This window comes from Saccharomycodes ludwigii, chromosome III (genome assembly GCF_020623625.1).
Source record: "Saccharomycodes ludwigii strain NBRC 1722 chromosome III, whole genome shotgun sequence".
NCBI classification, from domain to species: Eukaryota; Fungi; Ascomycota; class Saccharomycetes; order Saccharomycodales; family Saccharomycodaceae; genus Saccharomycodes; species Saccharomycodes ludwigii.
In genome coordinates this window covers 1,029,263-1,054,049 of record NC_060202.1, presented here as the reverse complement: position 1 = coordinate 1,054,049, position 24,787 = coordinate 1,029,263, and the positions used below count along the sequence as shown (strand labels likewise).

Below are 24,787 nucleotides of genomic sequence, written 5' to 3'. Positions count from 1 at the left end.
ATAGATAAAAAATTACACTCACACTGGGGGTCGAACCCAGAATCTTCTGATTAGAAGTCAGACGCGTTGCCATTACGCCATGCGAGCTTACTTGTTGAAATTCGTTCTTTTTATATGTATTTATTACTGCTAATACACTTATTAGTTAATTTTATTTTCAAATTCTATAATTTCTATAGTCAAATATTTTTTGTGGTTTTGTGGCCTTGTGATTTTTGTTCAAATAAATTTAAAAAAAATGGTCACATGATCAATCTGATTCGCTATCTTGCAAATTGGTTGTTTATGTTATGTCTATCAGAATTAGAAATAAATCTAAAAAAAAGGAAAGGATGAACTTTTTAAAGTGAGTTCTTTAAAGGTAAACAAATAGAAAGATAACTTTACTCACGTGCTTATATCCAAACAAAACTGTCCGAACGAAAATGTCCATGACAATTGTTATATCCTTAATTTTTTTTTTTTTTTTTTTTTTTTTTTTTTCCTTTTTTAAAAGAGTCATAATATCGTTCCAAATTATTATGGTAAAAAATTGTATGCTGGAAGGAAAAAAAAAATTTTTTTTTTTTTTGCACTTTTTTTCTGGTTTGCAGTTTATGTCTTCTTTGTTAGAAACTTTTTCTTCATCTAATTCTATTTTACTTATTTTAAAACAATATCCTAAAACTTCAATAATAATAAAATCTAAGCAACTTATTCAAAAAGAAAAACAACTCAAGAACAGAAAATTATTTTTATGCATCATGTCTACATTTGGTCGTTATTTCCGTGTCACCACTTATGGTGAGTCCCACTGTAAATCAGTTGGATGTATAGTCGATGGTGTTCCACCAGGAATGGAATTGACTGAAGCTGATATTCAACCACAATTAAGTAGAAGAAGACCGGGTCAATCTAAATTAACTACTCCAAGAAATGAAAAGGATAAAGTTGAAATCCAAAGTGGTACTGAATTTGGTAAAACTTTAGGTACTCCAATTGGTATGCTAGTGAAAAATGAAGACCAAAGACCACATGATTACAATGATATGGACAATTATCCAAGACCATCCCATGCAGATTATACCTATCTGGAAAAATACGGCATCAAAGCTTCTAGTGGCGGTGGTCGTTCTTCTGCTAGAGAAACTATTGGCAGAGTTGCTGCCGGTGCCATTGCTGAAAAATTTTTACATAAAGTTAGTAATATGGAAATTGTTGCTTTTGTTACACAAGTTGGTGACGTTAAGATGAACAGAGACCCATTGGATCCTAAATTCCAACATATTTTAAACACCATAACAAGGGAAAAAGTCGATGCTACAGGCTTAATTAGGTGCCCTGACCCATCAACTGCTGGTGAAATGATTAAGGAGATTGAAAAGTACAGAGGCAATAAAGATTCCATTGGTGGTGTAGTCACTTGTGTCATTAGAAATATTCCAACTGGGTTGGGTGAGCCTTGTTTTGACAAATTAGAAGCAGTATTGGCTCACGCCATGCTATCTATTCCAGCTTCTAAAGGATTTGAAATTGGTTCTGGGTTCAACGGTGTTAGTTTGCCAGGATCCAAACACAATGACTTATTTTATTATGATGAAGAAGAACACAGGTTGAGAACAAAGACTAATAATAGTGGTGGTATCCAAGGTGGTATTAGCAATGGTGAAAATATTTACTTTTCTGTTCCATTCAAGAGTGCCGCAACTATTTCTCAAGAACAACATACTTCCACTTATAAGGGTGAAGATGGTGTTTTAGCCGCAAAAGGTAGACATGATCCGTGTGTTGTTCCAAGAGCTATTCCGATTGTTGAAGCTATGGCTGCTTTAGTTATGGCTGATGCCGTTTTAATTCAACAATCCAGAGAATACTCTATTTCCTTGTTTAAGAAATAAGCTTAATGCTTTTTAAAAAAAAATTTATTTTAATTTTTTCTTTTTGGAAATATATATATATATATAATTTGTTAGCTTATAATAATATTAATACCAACATAATAAAGATGTTTGTTTGAAGTGATTTGAGTATGAATTTGTCTAATAGTAGGATATTTGATTACGTGTTATTCCGAGAATAGTGTAGGGATGGGGTTGCTTTTAGACTTGTTAGATGTATTTTATCTAAGTTGAAGAAATAAAAATAGAATTAGGAATAAAAACCCAGCCATTTTATTTTAAAAATTAAAAATTAAAAATTAAAAATTAAAAATTTCTCTTGAATGAATTTCCTAAGAATAGTTTTCAAAAGGGTTTTTGTTCTAATATGGAATTATATATATATATTTTTCCCGCTTTTTTCCATCAATGCAGAAAAGTGTGCGCATGTTCTTGCCGAAAGTAATCATAAAATAAAAAAGTAGCTTATTTTATTTTATTTATTTCTGATTTTGCTGAGTTTTATATTTATTTTTATTTTTTTTTCTATTTCTGTTTCCATTTCTTATGCTTCCCGACAAATACGTATCCAAATTGTACATTTATATATAATAACATCAATATTCTTTTTTTTAAAAGGAAAAAAAAAAAAAAAATAATAATAACAATAAACAGATATACCATTTGATCCCAAATAAAAAAAAAGAAAAAATAGTTCCTTATATATGGATATAAACATCAATTGATAGATTTGTTTTTCTCTCTCTCTCTCTCTTTTTCTATCCGTTTAATTTCAATTCTATTAGCATATTTCAAAAATAAATACAATCCCTGTAACTATTCTAATTCCACTCATTTCCCATACTTTTAATTTCCCCTTTTTCTCCCTCTCTCTCCTTCCCATCCTCCCTTCCTTTTTTTTTTTTTTTTTTTTTTTTTGCATTCATTTTAATAATAGCAACCCTGGCACGCACATATATATTATCCAACTTTGTTATACGCTAATAATTGTTATCAGCATGGAAAGACCACCATTACCCTTCAAAGTAAAAGCCATATATTCTTGGTCAGGGGAACAAAGAAATGATCTAGGTTTTTTAGAAGGTGATATTATCGAAGTTACCAAGGCAAAAGGTCATTGGTATTATGGCAAATTATTAAGAAATAAAAAAACAGGTTCATTTCCGGCAAATTATGTAACGGTTATTCAGGAGAAAATCAATGAACATTTAAAGTCATCTTCTAAGAATAAGCTTACTACTTCAAAAATGAAATGTAGTTCCTCATTAAATAACTTGGCCAAACTAAAAGCCACTGGATCTACTTCTTCATCATTAATTTCTTCGTCTTCCTCATCCCCCGCATTCATAGATAATATCAATAATAAACCATTACCAAGAATTAGCCCGACAAATTCAGGTGGTAGACAACAAAAAATTAATAATAATATTAGTTGTGGTAGTAATAGTAGAGTGAATGGTTTCCCTATTTCCAGATCTTCACCCAATGTCAACAGATACACATATGAAAATGATGTTTCTTCATCGTCTTCATCTCCAAGGAAAAGCCCAAACAAATCAACCTCTTCACCAATGTTCCCTCAACAGGTTCATCATCAACAAAGGACAATGCTTTACAGCAATAGTAGTTCGTCAAGCATTGATAACAACAGCATTTTAGATATTAGAAGTAAACACTTACCCTCACTGCCTTTATCTAAATCCCACAATGATATGATGCACAATAGTGACACCACTGCTAATCATATTAATAGCAACAGCAATGGCGGCAAGCGTGCAGACGATTACGACCATTCTTACTCCCTGGAGGATGACTACTATGCTGACAAATTGTCATTCACCAGAACAAAATACTGGCAAAATAGTGGGAATGGGAGTAAATACAATAGTAATCTGGGCAGCAAGGGCAAGAATAGTTATTATTACGATGATTATGAGGATGAGTACGATGGCAGTTTGTGTACAATGAGCAATTTTAGTGCTACAAGTGCCGGCAGTTTTGCAAGACATAAGTTTGCCAAATCATTTACCGATTCTAAAACAAAACAAGACCTGCCCCATATCATAACCAATTTCAATAGTAGTATAGGAAGTACCGGCAGCATTAATAATGTCTCTGCAAGCAATAATCTGGGAAATGCCTCACCTGGTAGTGGCAGTGGGAAATTTAGCGGCTTGTTCAGAAAGAAAAGGTCGAATAACAAAGGTATCACGAGTAATGGTAGCTATAGTTTGCCTAATACTCCCTTAGGAAAATACCCGGACTTGCCAGATATCTCACAACTTAATTTATCATCCTATGGGGAAGAAGTAAATGATTGGGCCCAAGTAAATCACCAGCTAAACAGATCCAACACCTTGGGTGGTAAAGAAAAATATGAAAGAAAAAAAAGATTTTTGGAAGAAGCAGAAGAAGATACTGATATAATTCTGGAGCCACAGCAAGTTTTTGTGCAAGGCTTATATACGAATGAGGTGGCTTATAGAAAGGGCAGACAAACTACCAAACCTGGCTTGGTTGATTTAGATTTACAAAACATAGATTTAGATTATATCGATAAAAAAACAAAAAAAAAATGTGTTAAAGATGGTATGCAATCATTAGAGTCCTTTGTCTCTTCCACTTTTGGATCTTCTGCTTTCAAAAATAACTTGGAAAGGTTACGGGCCATTTTCGTATTTTGTACAGAAACTTTTCAATTGGTTGATGATAATGGGAACACAGATTTTAGGAAACCACCCACTAATTTCAATTTGATAATACATAGACAGTACTGCACACCATACGAGCTAACTTGGCTTTTCAAAAAATTAGCCAATGCTGTTGCTGTGTATTGTGAAATTGTTATTGGCTTTTTGAAAACCCCTAATTGTAATACTTTGGACTTTCAACTGAATCATTGTTGGTTAACCGTTTTGGTAAATGATGAATGGAGATTTGTTGACGTAATATTAGGCAATGTTTCAAACCCGTTACACGAATATATTAATAATAAGGAGGCTGCCAAGTGCGAAGATTTTTATTTTTTAACTGAACCATTAAAATTGATTCATACCCATATACCATATAGATCAAAGGATCAGCATGTTGTGCCAGAATTGGATAATATTGTTCCGCTATCTTTACCTACAGTATTTCCATCATTTTTCACAAATGATTTAAAAATATATAAATACGATAATAGTTTGTCGTTATTGAGAGATTCAGAAGTTTATGAACTCTCTCTTTTCCTTCCAGTTGATATAGAAATATTTGCTAGTGTTGTGGTAGAAGACGAACAAGCTGATGCTACTAGAATGACAACTGGTACAAGTGTTAGCGATTTGTGTCTGGTGCAAGTTAAGTGGAATAAGAACAGAAGGATAGCCATAATAAAGGCTGTTCTACCGCCAGCAGTCGTCATGGGCAATTTACACATACATTCCGGTCCTAAAGGTTTACAAACCACTTTAGCAAATATACATCCACTGTCTATGATAATTCCCTTGAAGCATTCCGGCGAATATTGCAAACACTATGAATTTGTAAGACTATTGCCTTCCATCACTGCGTGCAGCGTTGATTTATACGTTAAGAAACCTCAAAATAAATTTTTGTTTCAGGATTACGAATACAATTTACAAACTATTGTACAACCTTCAGATGGCCTTGTTTATGAGTCAAGCTGTGCACATGAAAAGAATAAGAAAAAAACTGAAATTGCCATACAATCGCCTTCAGGGAAAATCTATAAATATAAAAAAAATGATCCTAATTTTGAATTTGGAACTTGGGAATTAGATTTAAAAATGCATGAATATGGTATTTGGACCGGTTTGGTATCTAATGATAGTGGTGTTGGTTGGTGTGCATATGCGGAATGGACATGTTCTTGAAGCACGATATATCTTCATCCTTTAACAATGGTTATGTATGTGTATCTATATAAAGGAACTGTGTTTATGTTTAAAAATATACTAAACGTATGTAAATGGTATAACGAATGTATTTATAATATAGTTATGACAAAAAGAATAGTATTTTTAAGTTGAAAAAGGAAAAAAAAAAAAAAAAAAAAAAAAAATTTTATTTTTTGGAATGAAAGGCGATTTTTTTTTTTTTTTTTTTTTTCCTTTTTCTGAATTTGTTTATAGCATATCTTTTGTTTTATTTACTCGATATATATTATTTTATGAACTTTTATAATAGTTTTCACTTAGCATAACATATAGTAACAAGAATAGTAAAAAGGACAAAACAAAACAAAGAAAGACAAAAAATCAGGCATATAGAGGCTTATAGTGTAAGGCTTATACTTAAAAAATCTCATCAACTTAAAAAAAAAAAAAAAAATGTCGTTTTCAACTATTAATACTAATGATAATAATAAGCAATCATTAATTGATTTTGCTCAAAGTTTGAAAGATTATGAAATCAATAGTCTAAACGCTAAGCAGAAACAGCAAGGCCCAGAAAATGAAGAACACCATGGCGTCGATATATTTGATACCTTGCTTTGTGAGTTTAGATCCTTAAGTGGTACACAAGCATTATCTACCTGTAATAACAGGATTGTTTGTGAAAATTGGACTTTAGAGACAAAACTATGGCATTTAGTAGAACTATTATTTTCGTTTAGAAGTACTTGTTGTTCTGATGATTATTTGAAAGAAGATTTATCAGTTTATGATTATAATTCTGATTTGGTATTTAAGAAAGAATTACTTAATAACAACAAAGAATTATATGAAATATGGCTTATCATGTGTTGGGTTCAACAAAATTTAAAAAAAGTCGAAAAACCAGATAATTTACCAACTTCAAAATGGATTAATTCTGTTATTAATGGGAATTTTTCCAGTTGTGATACCGATTATCCACTACGTAATCCAACCAAAGAACTTGATCCGGAAGATAGAAAAAGGGATTCTATTTTTCATAAGTATATCTATCAATTGCTTTTGTCTGGTAATTACGATCAAGCTCGTGAGGAATGTGAATTGTGTGACAACTTAACTTTAAGCATGATTATGTGTGGTTTAGAGGAATACTTTGATCCCTCCATCGATACACAAATCACTTTGTCTAATAACGAAACTGCTATCGTTGACAATAACGATGGTCCCAGTGGTTGTGCTAGAAAAGCTTTATGGAGAAGAACAGTGTATGCATTATCAAAAAATCCGAAAATTGATAAGTATGAAGCAAATATTTACAGATTTTTGGCTGGCGATGCAACACATATTGATGCGGACCTTGAGGTTCATGATTGGGATGTACACTTACTTTTATATTTAAACGAATTGTGGAATTCTTCTATTGAGAACTATTTGTTGTCTAATGGCAGAATTGCTGCCAATGACTTAATACTAATTGCTCCATCAAATGAACTAAGTGTACAACAAATTTTGGATACAATTTCTACTAAATGTTACACAGAAAGCAGTCATCCAATTAGAATTCTAATGGGCTCTGTTATAATGAACAATGTACAGAGTATAGCAAAGAATTTTGTCGTTAAATTGTTAGAAGCCGTTGGGAAGCCCCACCACTACGAAGAACAAAATGCGGCTGGTGACGAACAAACTGATTATATTTTCAAAGAATCATACTTGTTAAGAATTTTAACTCATTTATATATTATTACCAAAGTTGTTTTTCCGTCCGCTGTTGATGAGCAGAGTTTTTCAAAACTAATTTCGGCATACGTTAGTATACTAAGCATGTATGAACTTTATGAATATATTCCAATATATGTTAAATTTTTGGATGAAGATTCTTTGCTAGAAACTTATTCCTATTTTTTAACATCTATATACTCTGACGTTTTAAAAAATGAACAAATTCAACTAAGCACTGCTTTGAATATACCTATGAACAATGTTATTAGAATAACTGCTCAAAAGGTTTTTGATGAAACTGCTTCACATTATCAGTCAGGCAAGGATGTTGCAATTTCTACTGTAGTAACAGATGTTGATAAAAAAATTATTAACAGTGTTCTTTGGCTAGAAAAGGCCCAATTGTCGGTAGATGTTTTAGAAGCAATAATAGCTGCTAGCAGACGATTTTTACTCAATGGTAGGGTTGAATCAGTGGCTGTTTTATTTGATAGCATTGATATTAATTCCAATATAAATAACTATAATTTAAGCAAGCTGCCTATGTTGCAAGGTGACGAAAAGGATGCCAAAGTGAAAGAGATATTAAATTACAAGTTGTTGGTTAACGCCTTAAAGAAACGTAAAACTTGGCAAAAGCAATCTTTAAATTTAAATGCGCAATCCAATTTACCAACTTTGATAAAACAATTCCAAGATTTTTCACAGACTTTTTACAAGCTAACCCATTCGTTTTTAACCGGATTACAAAACATAAACGATGCTGGTATAATTTTTGATATTAGGGCATTTTATGTTCCCTTTTTGGTTATTGAATTACACAAGGAACTAATGAGTGCATCGAAAGCTTTAAATATAGATAGATTTGCTCATGAAGCATTATCTTTGGCAACATTAGTTGCTAATGAGCATTACAAAATGTATACATTGTTTTTAGCTAGTGGCAAGTTAAAAGAGTTTTTGGACTTGGTTGCAAAATCATCAATTACTATTGGAAAAATGATATAAACGTTAAATAGAAATATATTTATTTGATTCGTATATTAACACGCCTGGCATGATAAACCAACTATCATTTTGCCATAGATATTTTAAAAACCGTTCATATTTATTTTGTATTTTGATTGATTACCACCTTTTAGATTACTTCATTAGGAGATTTCACAACCTATACAAGTTACAACGCAGGAGGTAAAGAGAGTTCAATAATTGGACAGCTTAGAGATAAGTCTACTTAAAAAAAAAAATAAAAAAAAAAAAAAAAAAGGCATGATATCAAAGTATTAATTAAGAGTATATATAATCACTTATTTAAACGATAAAAAACAAAAAACAAATTATATTATTATTATTATCCGTTATATGTTAATTAAATGATTTATTCTTCTTCAACAACAACACCCTTTTCGGAAACATAAATACCATCCAAAAATTTACGGATATCCTTATTTCTGGCCCTACAGACTTGCTGAATATCAGCAGCGTTTTGAGAAACATTCTCAACAGAGTTACCAGTCAAGATCATTTCATCCTTTTGGACAGTGGAGAACTCAATAGTAACACCTTCTCTGACTGGAACCAATCTGACCTTCTTGTCACCCAAGTAGTTTCTGATTTCAACGAATTTAGCACCATCTTTTTCAATAACGTTAACGTTGATTGGGAAATGCGCATAAACATATCTCATCTTGTATTTGTAACCCTTGGTAACACCAGTAATCATGTTGGAAATCAAAGACTTAACGGTTCTCAAAGCAGCAACATGCTTTCTGTCACCATTGTGGACAGTAATTCTGATTTGCTGGTTGCTAATCTTAGTGAAAGTAACATCAACATGTTTTAAGTTCTTGGTCAAAGTACCTCTTGGACCAGTAACTTTAATGTTTCTGGATTTGATGTTGACGACGACACCTTCTGGAATATCTAAGACTTGATCAGTTTGAATGTACTTCATTGTGCTAGTTTCTACAGAACCTGTAAGTTTCTTTTCTTTTACAAAAATTAAAGGGATTACGCTGTCAAAGTACGAACGACTTCAACTGTAGCATTGAAAAAAAAAAAAAAAATTTGGAGAATGGAAAATGGAAAATGGAAAACGGAAAATGGAAAATGGAAAATGGAAAATGGAAAACGGAAAATGAAAAATGATAATCGACAAAAAAAAAAAAAAAAAAAAAAAAGTCTCGGTAAATTTACCAAATTAACATTTTATCCAGCTTGGAAAAAAGTTTTTTGTTTAGAAGGAAAAATTTTTTATGGAAAATGATGATTTTAAACAGGAAAAAAAAAATATTAAAAAAAAAAAAAATTTATTAGAAAAAAATTAACTTTTTTTGTTTTTTTTTTTTAATATTTATTTTTGCATCTTTTTAGAAAAGCCGTACAACTTTAAAACTATTATTTGTGACAGCACCCACAACTTACACAAACCGTCACCTTATATATACAAATTGGTGAAACTAATTATTTGCTCTTGTCTATAATTTTTTGCAATTTGTTCATAATTTTGTCTCTATGAATTGCTAATGGATCATCTCTATCAGTAGCAAAGAATTGGTTTCGTGGGAAATCTATTTTACTACTGTCTTCTTCCTCTTCCCCATCATATTCGTAGTCAGTGTTATAACTTGACTCGTCGTACAAATTATCAACTTTCCCCTCGCTACCACGGTCATCTTCATATCCATTGGCACCACGATTGAATCTTATAGAATCTAAAAATGACCCTTGACCATTGTTACTACTATTGTTATATTGATCATAGATTCGGTCATATGATATCCCAATGGAACCGTTATTATTTGCAATTTCAAGTTCGTGATCATGACCATATCTGAAGAAATTTGTTTCTTCTGCTACTTTCTCCTCATGATCTCCAAAAACGATGGATCTGTCGTCATCCTCATCCTCTGGATAATCATTTCTATAAAAGTCTTCAGTATTCGAATCCTCGTCATCTGATAAGATCTGTCTTTCTTCTAAATCAGATTCTTCATCAGGGATCAAGTCATCTTCCATTATTCGAACATACCCCATTGTATTTTTATCAAACAAAAAGTCGTCTTCTTGACTGATTTTTTGTTTAACATAAATATCATAGACATATTCAATACTTAACATATTGTTACACAGTGTATCCGAGGTAGCGGTGGATGCCACATTTTCATTTGTTTGTAAATATTCTTGCAATAGCTCATTAACTTCTGGTTTAAGTTTTGTTGATGTAGTAGCAATTTCTTGTAGTCGAGACTTAGCTAAAATGTAGGTATGCGCAGCTGACGTTGATTCCAAAACGGGAGTTTCTCTATAAGATGGATTATTATCAGTATCAGTATAAGAATTCAAGGAATATTTATTGTTATTGTGAAGGTGACTGGCATCATTTTTAGTGTCTACAGTCTTAGATAATTTGAAAACATATTTACCCCTTTTACTATTCCTGGCCGTTTCCAAAAGTAGAGCCTGCAAAGAATCTTCATCTCTTCTTCTTTTAATACGAATTACACTTGGTGAGGCAACATTTTTATTCATAGTATCAATAACGCTGTTTGTAATTATGTAGTTTTATTTTTCTTCAGATTGTTGTAATGTCAATGTTTATCCAAAAGAGAAAGAGAAAAAAAAAAAAAAAAAAAAAGAAAAAAAAAAAACTAATTTAAAAGCATCTGCAGGAGAACTGGCAAAGAAATGGAAACTAACAAAAAAGGGCTTATCCGAGCCTATTTTTGATACGGAAACCGACATAAAAGCGAAAGAAGAAAAAACGTTAACAAAAAAAAGGAAAAGTGTCAGTGAGAAAATTTATTGAATATCAATATCGACCATATTGACACTTTATCAACTTAAAAGTTGTCATAGTTACATTGCGTATTTTATAGCAAAGTGAGATTTCATTTTTTTATTTTTATTTTTATATATTTATTGATTTTTTTTTTTTTTTTTAAAGCGTATATTTCTAGTAGTATAGTTTTTAGTTAATAAACGCCATTATCATTTTGACTTTTAGTTTTGTGCCATTAAAAACAAAAATTTTATTTAAAAAAAATAGTTTAATATTAAAAAATTACATAAACCACATAATTTTTTTTAACATTTCTATGCCATTAAATTTTTTAATTATTAAAAATATTGACAAACATAATATAAATTTGTAGAAAATCTCCAAAGGTATACTTTTGTATAAAAAAACAACAACAACATACAGTAATATATACAATATATATATATATATATACATAAATATATAAATGGGCTTATCGAGTTTGTTATATAACACTATTGCAACCCAAATAATTGAGTGCGGATCGTTTTTAGTTGGTTTACCTCTAACTCCTAGAGAAGATTTGGTATTAATAACAGGGGGATCTAACGGTTTGGGATTAGAATTAGCTAAACTTTTTAAAAAGAAGGGTTACAATATAATAATTGCTGACATCGCTCCTCCTCCCCAAGATATTTACAGTACGTCTAGTAATTCACGTATGAACAATAGAGTCCTATATTTCAGATGTAATGTCAGTAAATGGGAAAATATCATTGAATTATACAATTATATCCAGGAACAGCAAATAGGAATTGTAACGATATTAATTAACAATGCAGCTATTGTTACAGGGACTAAACTTGAAAATACTAGTGATGATAAGATTGAAAATACAATAGGAACAAATTATGAAAGTTGCTTTTATACAATACATAAATTTTTACCAGATATGTTACTCCATAAAAAGGGCGTCATTGTTAATATATCATCTGTTTTAGGCTTAGTATCGCCAGCTAAATTAACCGCCTATGGAAGTTCAAAAGGTGCATTAATCTGTTTACATGAATGTTTACAAAGTGAATTAATCGAAATGAGGAAAAGTAGTTCTAGAGTAAATTCCACCTCTAAGGCTCTAATAAGTGATTCAGGCTTTATCAGAACTTTATTGGTGTGTCCCGGCCAAATTAAGACACAAATGTTTGAAGGAGTTGTGACACCATGCTCATTAATTGCTCCTGTTTTAGAACCTGACCGTTTATCCAAAGACATCTACAACGCGATAGCACATAATAAAGGCATTTTAATGCTGCCATTATATACCAATTTAACTCCATTATTTAAGGGTTTAGCTTGGCCATACATGTCAATATCCAGATTCATTATGGGTATGGATAAAAGTATGGATACTTATAAATCAAAAATCTAATATTAAAGCTTTAAAAATCGCAAAGATAAACATGCTAAGCAAAATATTATCTATATATATGTTCAAACATTTAAATGAAATAATATTTATATAAATGTATTGCATTCCAAAGTACATACATATATATATATGTATATATATATATATATATAAATATTAAAACGCATAAGGTTAAAATTTTTCCATATTTTCTTTAACGCTTTTCCAATGCTCTAGATTTTTTTGTGCGTAAGTTCTCATGTATCTGGTGTAGTTTATAAGCAATTCCTGTAATTCCTGATTTTTCTCATAAGAGTATTTTATAATTTCATTGTTTTCAATAGCCTCCGTGATATCATCCAAATCCTTTTGGGCCACTTTTTGTACTTCTAATAGCCTATTTATTTCTTGTTCTAAACTGGGCATCAGTTCATTGGGGTTGGGTTCCGAATAATTGACGGTTTCCTTAACGATGGTTTTAAGCTCCCCCACTTTCTTAAAAAACATACTACCGTACGATCTGCTCTTTTTATTTGAAACATTATTATTATTATTATCATCATTATTGTTATTTACACTTTCAGTAAGATTTGCAGTGTTGTTTTCCTTTCGGGTTATATTCATTTTCAATTTTAATTTGTTGAACAATTGCGTTTTATCATTAATAACTTGATTTAATTGATCTAATTGCTGCTTTTTTAATTTTCTAAATTCAATTAATTTGTTACAAGAAGTGGACATCATGCAAAATTCATAAAGAGGTTCATTAATGTTGTAATATAAAATACCAACTGTTCTCTGCAAATTCAAATAGCTTTCTTCATAAGCGTTACTGATGTGCGCCATATCTGAAGATAGACTTGTGGATTCTCTTAGGATACTACTTTGATTTGAAAACTGACCCCATATTTGACTTAATTCTTTATATTCACTTTGTAGATGCTTCAAGTGTTTTACGTTATTCTTGCTGTTCTTGTAAACGTTTTTTTTTAACACATAAGAGTAGTCCTTAAAATGCCGTTCTAAATTTGTGTGTAAATCAATGTCATCAGAGTTTCTTCTTCCAGCTGGGACATGTCCATTCTTATCTTTACCAAGGTTTTTATCGATGGCTCCATCATCGGTTTCCTCTTTTTTAATATTATTATCAACCTCAACACCAGCATTAGTATTATTGGCTATCCTCGCTGGGGATTCTTCATCGCACGAGTTTTCAGTAGAAGATGAACTATAATTCACACCCATTGTTGAAAAAAAAGTGGCAGTTTTTGATGTCAAGTTTTTTTTCTGTGGTATAGGTAAATATTTGTAAATACCATTGGTATTAGTTGGATCTAGAGGGTTTAATTGGAAAATATTTGAAGTAAGCAAAGCACACATAGTAGAGGAACTATTTAATAACTCTTTATAATTGTGGTATTCAGGATTCAAAAAATCTGCTATTATAGTTGTTTTGTTAATCTCTTCGTTTTCCAACAACCGATTTAGAAAACTGGTTAACATACTTATTCTATGTCTGATAAATAGTTCGTCGTTAGAAGAAACACGTATAACAGATTGTGATAAGTTAATAGACCCTATTCCTTCACTTGGTAGCATGTAACTAGCATCATCCATACCATCTCCATGATCTCCATGTCTCTTTGAAGTTGAAGAATATATGGATTTCCCATAACTTTTTATTGTTTCCTTTTTGGGGATCGGTGGTATTAAGATCATTGGAAATAATTTTAGTAATGCATTACGCAATAACTCAAAATCACTATATCTTCTCCTCACAAGTTCGTTTCCATATTTAATACTATACGAAATGTATTTCTTTGTTTGACCTTCCCCCGTTCTTACAGCTTCAGTTATAACCACATGATTTGGTGATGCCCCATTACGTGTTGAGTTTTCATGGCAGTTTTTATTCACAGAAGCAACTGTTGTAGTGTTGTTTGTGTTTTTATATGTGGTGCTTGTATTTGCCGTAGCTGTAGTTTCAAAAAAAATACTTGCGGCGGGTATATCACTTTTACTAGAAGATTCCAAATCAATTAGTGTAACTGGTAATTTTGACTGTTTTTTCTCCTCCCAGTTTGGTGTATTTTCCTCTGTTATGGAATCTTTTGTCTTTTCAAATTTGGCAAATGGATTATTGTTTATATCCTTTTCAAATTCTGTATGTAAAGAGTTAGGTAGTCGTGTGGCAAGTACCACATCGTCATCGTCGTCATCGGCTGGGAATATTTCTTCTTCACATGTAGTGGATTTGCCATTACCATGATTTAAATCTACCTCTGCAATACTAGAATTTGAACCAATAGAAACACTTTTAGAGTTCATTCCAGTTTCAATTTGAGCCACTGAATTTTGTAAAATACAAAACATATTTCCACCGTTATTAAATTCGTTTTTTGAAAGGTTTTTATGGGGAGTGTTTGATTTTTCATCTAGCATAATGTACCGTAGGTTAGTTAATATATATATATATATATATATATTTTTTTTTTTTTTTTTTTTTTTTTAACTCAAAATGATGTGAGTCTTCTATCTTTAAAATTATAAAAATATGTTAGAATACTTATAAAAACATAGGATATCAATTATTAAGTGTTGAAGTAAATGCACGAAGAACGTTTTTACTATTTTTTTAATAACCCTTAAAAAAAATTCAACATTCAAAATTAAAATTCGGGAATCTGCGAAAGTCCGAAAACGGACACATGCGATTCTGGAATGAACAATATTTATAAGATGAAATATCATGTGATCAAGGTGAAAACAACTACTAAATTAAAAAAATTTTTTTTTTTTTTTTTTTTTTTTACCAACTGAACAACAAAGTTTTCCAAACTGAATAGAATTTACAACTGTTTTAGTCATTGTGATATTATTATAATAACCGTATTTAACATTATTCAAAAAAAAAAAAAAATTTTTTTATTGTGTCTGTGCCGCACTAGCATACAAAACCAAAATTTATTTATATTTATCTGCACGTATCAATGCCCACGAAATCATCTGCCTTGATTACCAAATATTTATCCAAACAGGCTCAGAGCCAACTAATTCATGAGTTACTGGACTCTAAGGATTTCAAAAGTTTATACGATATACTATCTACACTAGACGTTGATAATGATCTTTTAAAAGAAAATACCAACCATATTTTTGCTATTTTAAAGGAAACTTTAACATCTTGCATGTCTGAATCTAACGAAAACGTATATGACTACGATGCAAAATTAAATACGCCAATTAACAATTCTATCAATGATTTGATTAATTTAGTAACAGTTTTCCCGTCATTAATTAATAATCTGATGAATTGGGCATGTGATATTTTAGTTGAATTTATCACGCGTAACAGTTCAACTTTATTCAAAAAAGATATTTATTATAATTTCATTAAACCTCACATTCCACCTGCTCCTGTTTGTTCTTTTGAAAGTCTAGATATCAATGTACTTTTCCATATGTTAGAAAGGTTATTCCTGCTCGACGAGTCCTTGTGTGTTAAGAACAAATTGTTAGATACATTGCTATTTTTTTTACAATTATCAGAATGGGAAGAAATTTCTCAATCCTGCTCTAAATTAATGAGATGGAGAATCAAAACAATCATTGGAAACATTGATTCTTCTGTTGCATCTTCTGAAACTAAATTAGATGTTTGGAAAATCATCGAAGCAATTTATTCTGAGCATATTTGCACTGAGACTGGGCCTCCAAAATGGATTTTCAAGGCAGTTTTCCTGTTTTGGTTGAGGTATTTGATTAATTGTTCTAGAATTTCTTGCAATTTTATTGATTTTTTAAAATCTGATAGTTATTGGAACTTTATTCAGTTGGGTTTAATCAGTTCTGTCCACGAATTTAAGAAAATCGCTTTATCTGTCTTGAAAATGACTTTCCAAAAATTAAATGAATGTGATGTTCCATTACAATTTAGCAACGAATACATATCTTACCCCATTGATGATAAATTACAAATAACTGCTTGGAAAAAGTTTATTACCTTGTATGAAATCATTGCTATTGATACTGCATTAAATCAATTTGAAGACGCTTCTTCCGACGTTTTAGAACTATTTGGGAACAAGAATATAATTCATCCAAACTGGGGCTTGTTAATTTTGTCTAGTGGTATGAAATCAAGCATGGAAAGTGTTCGAAAATATACCTTAAAATTGATGTTTGCTATAAATGATAAATCAATTTTCACCCATAATTTAAAGGATTTACAAACAATATACATTCCAAATATGTTGCAAGCTTCAAATTTTGTAGTGGTTTCAGAAAATTTAACAAATTCTATATTGAATGAGGATTTAGCATGTCCCTATAGTGATATATTAGTTAATTTTATTGTTGAACTAATTCAGGCATCTCCTTCCCCCATATTGTCAACTTTATTCGAAGTTTTGCAAAAACAAACGAGTGGCTTTGATCCTGCAAAAATTTATTTGACATATGGAATATACTCTGCTTTACTTAAAAGCAAAAAGAGTATTAGCTTAGAAATACAACACCTATTATTTCTACCAAATTTATTTAGGAGCAACTGCGAGGAAAAAGTGTTTAAAACAACATGGCAAGTTTTGTTGTTGAAATTACTTTTGCATTGCCCTTCAGTTAATTTGAACAATTGGATTGAAATTATTGCTGGATCCATTAAAGTACATGGTTATGAATATTTTCAATTGGTGGCAGAGGATTTCAGAGATTATGCAGTTGTAAATTATGGCAAAGGCGATATTAAAGAAACAGACGATATTATCCACCAGGTGCTAACTTTTATCTTATTTGATGTTACTCCAAAATTTATCAGTGAAGCTTTTTTACTAGAGTTGTGTAAAATTAGTATAAATACCAGACAGTTTGAAACACAATATAATCAGCTTTTAATGTCCAAAATTCGAAATCATGAGCAAAATTATACGAATGCCTCTTTAATTTTTGCAATGAATAACAGCGGGAGTACAGCAACTGTTTTCACAGACATTACCTGGAATTCTATAGATTTAAAAAAATCTATCGATAAAAAGACTTTGTTTGACAAAGTTTTCCAATACGATAAATTTGAATTTTTTGTTGAATTATACGGCAAAATTAGCAAATATTCATATAACCAGCAAATTAACGATTTTATTAGTTTTGAGGATATTAACAATTATTACCTCGTCATTAAGGATTGTACAGTTTCTAACACTTTGAACTCTAAACATAAAGACAAATACTATAGTAAGCTTTTTGAGTTGCTTGGTTATTATTTAACTGTTAATGCATTGACTGCAAATGAATTAACAGATTTAATAGACTTACTAAAGCGAAACTTAAGAGATAGTAGCGGGTATTTGTCAAATTTGAAAATTGTTGCTATAATCAATTACATTTTTTCATCTTCCTATGTTAGCAACTCGAGTAAGGATGATCAAACCGTCCAAGAATTTTTTAATATTTGTGTGGAGATCTGGGATTTTGTTTCTAATGGAAGATTAGTTTTAAACCAAAGCGCTCTGCACTTAGCTTTAATTGATACTATATATCATTCTACTGTTTTATCGAGAGCTTTCAATAATGTGCAAATTTCTAAATCTTTATTAAATATTGGTAATAATTTTGTATTAAGCGCGATCCCGAGAAGGTCTTTTTTACCATTATTAAGTTTTAAACTGAACGAATTTGTTTGCAATTTCACTGAATACATTACTGTTGAAAATGGCTCATGGTTACTTGATTTGGCCTTGAATATTTTCTCCACTGATCATGTTGAATTCAATATTTTTAAAATTAAACCTGTTATCGCCAAGCTTTTTGACAAACATTTAAAAGTTTATATTCCTGGGGGATTATATGAGATGGTTTATGGTCCTGAGGAAGTTTCATATAAAGTGAACATAATCAGTTTAGTTGTTAGATTGCCCTCTGTTTACCAGAATTATATGATGTGCCATGTTTTTGAGAATGATATTAACATTACCAAGCCAAAAAAAAGAACAGATGGCCCAGAAAATTTAATAAGATTAGAAAAGTGGCAGCTAATGTTATTGCTTTTACCTAATGTCGAATTAAATGTTTTAAGTGATGTGGTGGCCGATAAATTAATTGGTATTCTTAAAAATGATGAACCTTCCCCATTATGTAGAATTTGTTGTGAATGGATTTGTGCGTATGAAATTTCCAGAAATAAGGGTAAAACTAGAAACTTGAAAACTATCCAGAATTTATTAGTAGATCATTCCAAACCGGTTTTAGTTGTTAGTGCCACAAGAGTCTGTTACATGGCTATTAAGAGCATCAAATCTGAAAACATTACAAATTTTGATTTCAATCTACTAAATGAATTCTTGAGTTATTTAATTACCAACAGTACTTCAAACAAGCCAGCTATAAGACATTTTTCTAGCTCTCTAATGTTATCCGTTTGGCCAGATTTTCAGGATGTTATAACTCTTGGTGATAAAACCTTATCAAATACTGTAGAGAACTTATATTTGAATGCTAAAAAAACACAGATTCATGGCCAGTATAGAACAGGGGATGCCAACATTTGGGATATTGTTAAGGATCTAAACTTGACTAGTATCTTTGGTGGCACTTTGTTAAAAGTTACTGACCATGATGTTCCATATATTAGGGGAAAAACTTTCAAAAAGTATTTAACATCGAATTACAATGAAGCTAAATTCATGCCAATTGGTAAAGATGAGTATGGTTTATGGCTGGGAAAAAGAGACTCGATTAAAAAGTCCTTAAGAGAATCGAAAAAGGAAATAATACTTACTAGCGAACAAAATAAGGCTTCGCCATTGCAAACCAAAAGTGGTGCATGGGAAACTGTTTTAAATATTGACAATAATACTGATGACATGAGAAATAGCGATGCTAGTAATAAGATTGAACGTAGCGATTTAATTGTTGTAGCGTCTCTAGTAGACAAACCTCCCAATTTAGGCGGTATTTGTAGATTATGTGATGTTTTGGGAGTTGGTTTATTAACTGTCAATGACATCAGAGTGAAGACACATCCTCAGTTCAAAAATGTTGCTGTTACCGCTGATCATTGGATGCCGATGGAGGAAGTAAGAATCGATAATATTGTTCAATTTATGAAATCAAAGAAAGCTGAAGGCTATACTTTAATAGGTTTGGAACAAACCGATGAAAGCATTAAATTGGATAATAACTACAAATTCCCGCCAAAATCCTTAATCTTGTTGGGCACCGAAGCAGAAGGTATACCTGGGGTTTTATTAGGCGAACTAGATTTATGTTTAGAAATCAAACAGTTTGGTGTTATTAGATCAATGAACATCCAAACTGCCACTGCAGTTATAGTTTACGCCTATACTATACAAAATATGTAACGTATATACATTTATTAACTCTTATATGTATGCATATATATATATATATATGCATTCAGTAAGACCATACCATTTTTTTTTTTCTCTCCTTTTTTTATTGATATTTTAAGGCTCTAAGAACTTCCGGTGCACATTTTCTAACAACTTCTATGGACTCTTTTAAGTGTAATAAAGTAAAACCATCAGTATAATCGTCATTTAAACTTACAGTCCTTATTGGAGACGATATTTTGTTTTCAAACCATGTTAAGATTAGACACTTATTAGCGACTTGAGTTTCTGCATCACTTGGATCTATAAATACATTGTCTTCTATAAATGCCACCAAAAAAATTAGAGGACTTTGAAAATCTAAAGTAATCATATCATAATCATGGAAAATGGGTAGCTCTTCGATTTCTAAGTCATCTTCAGAAGAAATCAACATGGGTAACTTTGTAGTTTCCAAAGCAGAATATATTGCAAATGATATTAGACTTAGCGGATATGAATAATTACTCAAGACTAATATATCGATGTATAACTTAAAGCTATACTTTTTAGTTAATTGTAAAACACTTTTTTCTTTAGGACCTTTTTCTTTGGTGAAATTCAATTTAGATTTCATTGTTTTCGATAATATACTTCTAATACTAGTAACATAAGCAGAATCGTCTCTATACCCTGTAATGTCTAAATCAATTGATACTAAGTCTTTTGTGAGAGAATGATCAACAACTTCAGTTTTTATACTAATAACAATTTCAGTTCCATCGCTCGCTAGAATTCTGGAAGAACCATTTGAAGAGGGAAGAAAATCAGTATAAATCTCCACCGGTCTAAACTGATCATAGTTTCTCCCGTCTGGTCTTAGGAAATGATCTTTATTCTTGAGTGAATCTCTCAAATAAGATTTTTCTGTAACTGATAGCACCATTATATTTATATGAGTTTGTAAATTGAAGTATTTTTGTAGGTGGACCTTGTTTTAGGTTGAGATTTTCTTTTTTTTTTTCTTAATATTAATTTTTAAAATAGTTTCCGATTTTGTTACATTTAACAATTGAAAAGAAAAGGAAAAAAAGAAAAGAAAAGAAAAGAAAAAGGGAAAAGAAGAAAGAAAGAAAAAGGAAAGAAAAAGGAAATGAAAAACTGTAGCCTTAGTTTCTTTTGTTCCGGGTTAGTTATACTGGTAGATATTTTAAAAAATAATTCATTAATCTTTTGAATATCGCTTTGTACGCTCTTTTTTTTCATATTTTTAACAGATTTGTGAATATTTTACGTAGTCTTTAAAATATAACCGTAAACAAATAAAGAAAATCATGATGAAATGGTGTTGTATTTTCATAATAAGTATAATACTATTTGGATTTATTCTTATAAAATAAATCACCAAAAAATACAGAAATGTAAAAAGTTTAATATCTTTGTAAACATTGTTACTAATAATGGTTACTACCTCGTTATTATTATATATATTACATCTGGAAATTTAATATTGTCAACTTAATATTTATTCAATAGTTCACCCTACTTCACTTTTCCCAACTATATAGTTATATAAGAAAAAGTTCTCTACTGTGAAGTATACTTATATTAAACAATACATAAGATCATGTCATGTGATAGACGCTATTTTAATACACAAAACGTGTATGAGAAGCTTTTATCATTTAACTAATCATGCCAATCAGTTTAATTTCCTATAATTGTATTAAAAAAAAAAAAAAAAAAAAAGTACTTCAAAGAAGATTGCGTTTTATTCCATAATAATTCATTACATAAAATTTCATCTACTTGCTTTAAAAACGAATAACAACTTAAATAAACTATTACGTAAGGTAATAACTGAATAATAATAGGCATATAAATAAAAACATGGTTAATTAGTATTAATGATGAAAAGAGAAAAAAAAAAAAAAAAACTAAAGTTTTCAAGACACTTTAAAAGATTTTAAAATCTAACCACGATCTTACCTTTTGCGTTATTAGATTCTAACCTGTCAATAGCCTTTTCAAATTCTTCAGGTTCGCAAAGAGAATCGATTGGTAAATTCAACTCTCCTTTGCTCAACATATCCAAGCCAACATCAATAAAATCTTTAGAACCTTCCAATTTAAGAACGTGATAATTGTAAGTACAATAAACCAACTTGCGCAAATTTGAGACAAAATTAATTTTAGGATTTTTGTAATTCATCTTTTGGTCACCAACAATAGTAACATAATAGGAGCCGGTATCCTTTGGTTTTAAAACTTTATCCATACACTGGGAAAAGTAACTGTTACCGCAACAATCATATATAACATCGTACTTGTTAGAATTAGCAACGATTTGATCCACCAAATCATCAGAATGATAATCAAATAGAGTGTCATAACCTAATTGTTTATTTCTTTCAAAGGATGCAGCAGAACAAATACCATCAACTACAGAAATATCCAAATATTTCTTGGCAATTTGAACAACACATGTACCAACAGAGGTTGATGCGCCAACAACTAAGATTTTACGTGATTGATCTTCCTTCCAGATACTTTTGGTTAGGGTATAATTTAACAAACCTTGGAAAGCAGTACCAAAAACCAAAGGCCATGAACAATATTTATCATAGACTTCAGGGGTATAAACACTGCCCTTAGATAACTCAAATTTACCTAAGGCTTTTGTTTTAGTTGGATTTAAAATCAAATAGTCACTCATGGTACCTTCAGTACCGTAAAGATGTTCAAACAACCCACACACATGGTCTCCGACGTCATAACCTTGAACATTTGACCCTACTTTAATAACTTCACCGCTAAAATCTCTACCAAAAGTTTTATCGGTTCTAGCCGATAACCAAGAATTAGCAAATGAGGCTAACAAAATATCAACCGGATTAAAAGCGGCTGAGTGGACTTTAATTAAAATTTCGTCAGCAGAATAACAGTTGCTAATATTCAATTCAGTAATAGTTAATTTTGGTGCGGTTGCATTATTAACGAATGTGATGGAGCGTCTTTTAACCAATGGACTGGTGTGTTCAGTATTTTGCTTATTTTCTGTTTCTTTGGACATGTTTGTCTTTTTTGTGTGATTCAACTTTACGTTTTATATTTTATAAGATGAAACACAAAATTGTTGAGAAATATATATTCTTATATATATATATATATATATGTATATATTTGAGGGGTTAATAAGTTGAAAATTAAAAAAACAAAGGGTAATTTGTATTTTTTTTTTAGGTTGAGATGTTTGTTCCTTGTTGAGAAAAAGTAAATGGCGATAACATAAAGAAATAATTAAGCACGGGAAAAGGGGCAAAAAAAAAAAGAAAAGGGAAAAAGGGGTGAAAAGAAAAGAAAAGAAAAAAAAAAAAAAAAAAAAAAGTGGCTAACTGCGAGTAGTTTTATAATTATACACATTATCAAGATCTTATATTAAGAAACAGGATAAAGAGGAAAAGAAGAAACATAAGTGGTTATGGGCATCTCTTTTTAAATGTTAACAATCTAAATGTTATTTATAAACATTAATGTAGTGTTTATACATTGATGATATAATACCAACCTTTTAATTATTATATCTTCATAAAAATAATAATAAATATATTCCTGGATTTCTGTCTTTAAAATAACTAATCGAGATCATTTCTGATCTAGTGCCAAGACTATTTACATAAAAATGTTTATTTCACCAATTCTCACAATTTATCCCACACCCTTTATTTCTATTAAAAACTTTTAAAATACCAACAATGAAAACTACCTCCACTTTGCATATTCCCATCTACGATTCAAATTAAATTACTAAAAAATAATTATATACCATGTATGGCAAAATCACATCATTAAGTATTATGCTGATCAACATTGTAATAATAAACCAGTATATCACATCAGAAAAGGTTTTTTCATTAAAATTTCTTGATTGGCATTCCAACTCAAGTAACCCTTTCACCAAACTATGATCAACTATATCTTTCTTAATTTGATTATGAATATCAATTACCTTTTTTTTATATGCACAAAGGTAATATATCAAAACACTTCCATCTTTATTACTGTTCGAAATAGCATTCCTGTGTCTGATATTATTGTCAGATTCCACAAAAATAGATAGTTGAATGTCTTTAATGGTGTCTATACTATTCCAAGAGTGATCCGTCACTAAATTATTAAAACAAAAATGCATACTTTTGTTTGTATTGTAAGCCAACTCAGAACTTGGAATCTGTAAAAATATTTTACTACGGGTGCTCCTAATGTTTGAAATCTTGTAAAATAATTTATTGGATAACTCTAATTCCATTGATAATCTTTGTTTATTTTTCTTGGAGGCAATGGGTCCAAACCTTGAGATATCTACATGATATTTTAATTTATCCTGCACATTTAAAGTTAATAATATTATTGATCTATTATTTTCAATCTTGGTATTTTGATAATAGTTTGTGACAGGTATATCGACTTGGAAACAGAAAGGAGTAATGCTAGAATTGTAATTATTACGTTTTATTGGTTCTAATTCGAAATTTAAGATGATCTCATTTTTCCTGTAGATTGGGTATTTTTCACCTGGTAGCAAATTTACACTGTCACTACGGCATACCATTACATCAAATAATAGAGAAAAACTTAACATGCACCTTAAAATAATAGTTATGAATTTCATATCTGGGAGTTTTTATTTTTATTTTATATTTTATGTCTTATATTCTATATTTTATACTTTATATTTTATATTTTTGATATATACACTATTATAATGCTTTAAATGAAAAGTAAAAATTCTATATAATATGAGGAAAGAAAAAAAA

General features: G+C 30.4%; 11 protein-coding genes and 1 non-coding gene across 12 annotated transcripts; 5 read left to right on the top strand and 7 right to left on the bottom strand.

Moving 5' to 3' along the window:
- Window positions 1-15: 15 nt before the first annotated feature.
- SCDLUD_002719 lies at window positions 16-87 on the bottom strand. Its single transcript has one exon. It is a non-coding gene; the product is annotated as a tRNA-Arg (tRNA).
- A 656-nt stretch (window positions 88-743) lies between these two features.
- Window positions 744-1,877, top strand: ARO2 (bifunctional chorismate synthase/riboflavin reductase [NAD(P)H] ARO2; the record flags this gene model as incomplete). The annotated part of the gene is made up of 1 exon (XM_046077406.1): window positions 744-1,877. One exon carries the CDS (start codon window positions 744-746, stop codon window positions 1,875-1,877), a length of 1,134 nt encoding a protein of 377 aa, XP_045935165.1.
- A 998-nt stretch (window positions 1,878-2,875) lies between these two features.
- On the top strand, window positions 2,876-5,752 carry CYK3 (Cyk3p; the record flags this gene model as incomplete). Its single annotated transcript, XM_046077405.1, has 1 exon — window positions 2,876-5,752. One exon carries the CDS (start codon window positions 2,876-2,878, stop codon window positions 5,750-5,752), a length of 2,877 nt encoding a protein of 958 aa, XP_045935164.1.
- A 456-nt stretch (window positions 5,753-6,208) lies between these two features.
- Window positions 6,209-8,485, top strand: NUP84 (Nup84p; the record flags this gene model as incomplete). The annotated part of the gene is made up of 1 exon (XM_046077404.1): window positions 6,209-8,485. One exon carries the CDS (start codon window positions 6,209-6,211, stop codon window positions 8,483-8,485), a length of 2,277 nt encoding a protein of 758 aa, XP_045935163.1.
- Window positions 8,486-8,855: 370 nt separating this feature from the next.
- RPL9A (60S ribosomal protein uL6) lies at window positions 8,856-9,431 on the bottom strand (the record flags this gene model as incomplete). Its single annotated transcript, XM_046081576.1, has 1 exon — window positions 8,856-9,431. One exon carries the CDS (start codon window positions 9,429-9,431, stop codon window positions 8,856-8,858), a length of 576 nt encoding a protein of 191 aa, XP_045935162.1.
- Window positions 9,432-9,940: 509 nt separating this feature from the next.
- On the bottom strand, window positions 9,941-11,008 carry IWR1 (Iwr1p; the record flags this gene model as incomplete). Its single annotated transcript, XM_046081575.1, has 1 exon — window positions 9,941-11,008. One exon carries the CDS (start codon window positions 11,006-11,008, stop codon window positions 9,941-9,943), a length of 1,068 nt encoding a protein of 355 aa, XP_045935161.1.
- A 716-nt stretch (window positions 11,009-11,724) lies between these two features.
- SCDLUD_002713 (short-chain dehydrogenase/reductase) lies at window positions 11,725-12,666 on the top strand (the record flags this gene model as incomplete). Its single annotated transcript, XM_046077403.1, has 1 exon — window positions 11,725-12,666. The coding sequence occupies one exon, from the start codon at window positions 11,725-11,727 to the stop codon at window positions 12,664-12,666; it is 942 nt and encodes a 313-aa protein (XP_045935160.1).
- Window positions 12,667-12,837: 171 nt separating this feature from the next.
- On the bottom strand, window positions 12,838-15,087 carry ATG20 (Atg20p; the record flags this gene model as incomplete). Its single annotated transcript, XM_046077402.1, has 1 exon — window positions 12,838-15,087. The coding sequence occupies one exon, from the start codon at window positions 15,085-15,087 to the stop codon at window positions 12,838-12,840; it is 2,250 nt and encodes a 749-aa protein (XP_045935159.1).
- Window positions 15,088-15,635: 548 nt separating this feature from the next.
- On the top strand, window positions 15,636-20,000 carry TRM3 (tRNA (guanosine(18)-2'-O)-methyltransferase; the record flags this gene model as incomplete). The annotated part of the gene is made up of 1 exon (XM_046077401.1): window positions 15,636-20,000. The coding sequence occupies one exon, from the start codon at window positions 15,636-15,638 to the stop codon at window positions 19,998-20,000; it is 4,365 nt and encodes a 1,454-aa protein (XP_045935158.1).
- Window positions 20,001-20,094: 94 nt separating this feature from the next.
- On the bottom strand, window positions 20,095-20,916 carry RRP42 (exosome non-catalytic core subunit RRP42; the record flags this gene model as incomplete). Its single annotated transcript, XM_046077400.1, has 1 exon — window positions 20,095-20,916. One exon carries the CDS (start codon window positions 20,914-20,916, stop codon window positions 20,095-20,097), a length of 822 nt encoding a protein of 273 aa, XP_045935157.1.
- Window positions 20,917-21,936: 1,020 nt separating this feature from the next.
- Window positions 21,937-23,043, bottom strand: YIM1 (Yim1p; the record flags this gene model as incomplete). Its single annotated transcript, XM_046077399.1, has 1 exon — window positions 21,937-23,043. One exon carries the CDS (start codon window positions 23,041-23,043, stop codon window positions 21,937-21,939), a length of 1,107 nt encoding a protein of 368 aa, XP_045935156.1.
- A 726-nt stretch (window positions 23,044-23,769) lies between these two features.
- On the bottom strand, window positions 23,770-24,612 carry RRT6 (Rrt6p; the record flags this gene model as incomplete). Its single annotated transcript, XM_046077398.1, has 1 exon — window positions 23,770-24,612. The coding sequence occupies one exon, from the start codon at window positions 24,610-24,612 to the stop codon at window positions 23,770-23,772; it is 843 nt and encodes a 280-aa protein (XP_045935155.1).
- Window positions 24,613-24,787: the final 175 nt, after the last annotated feature.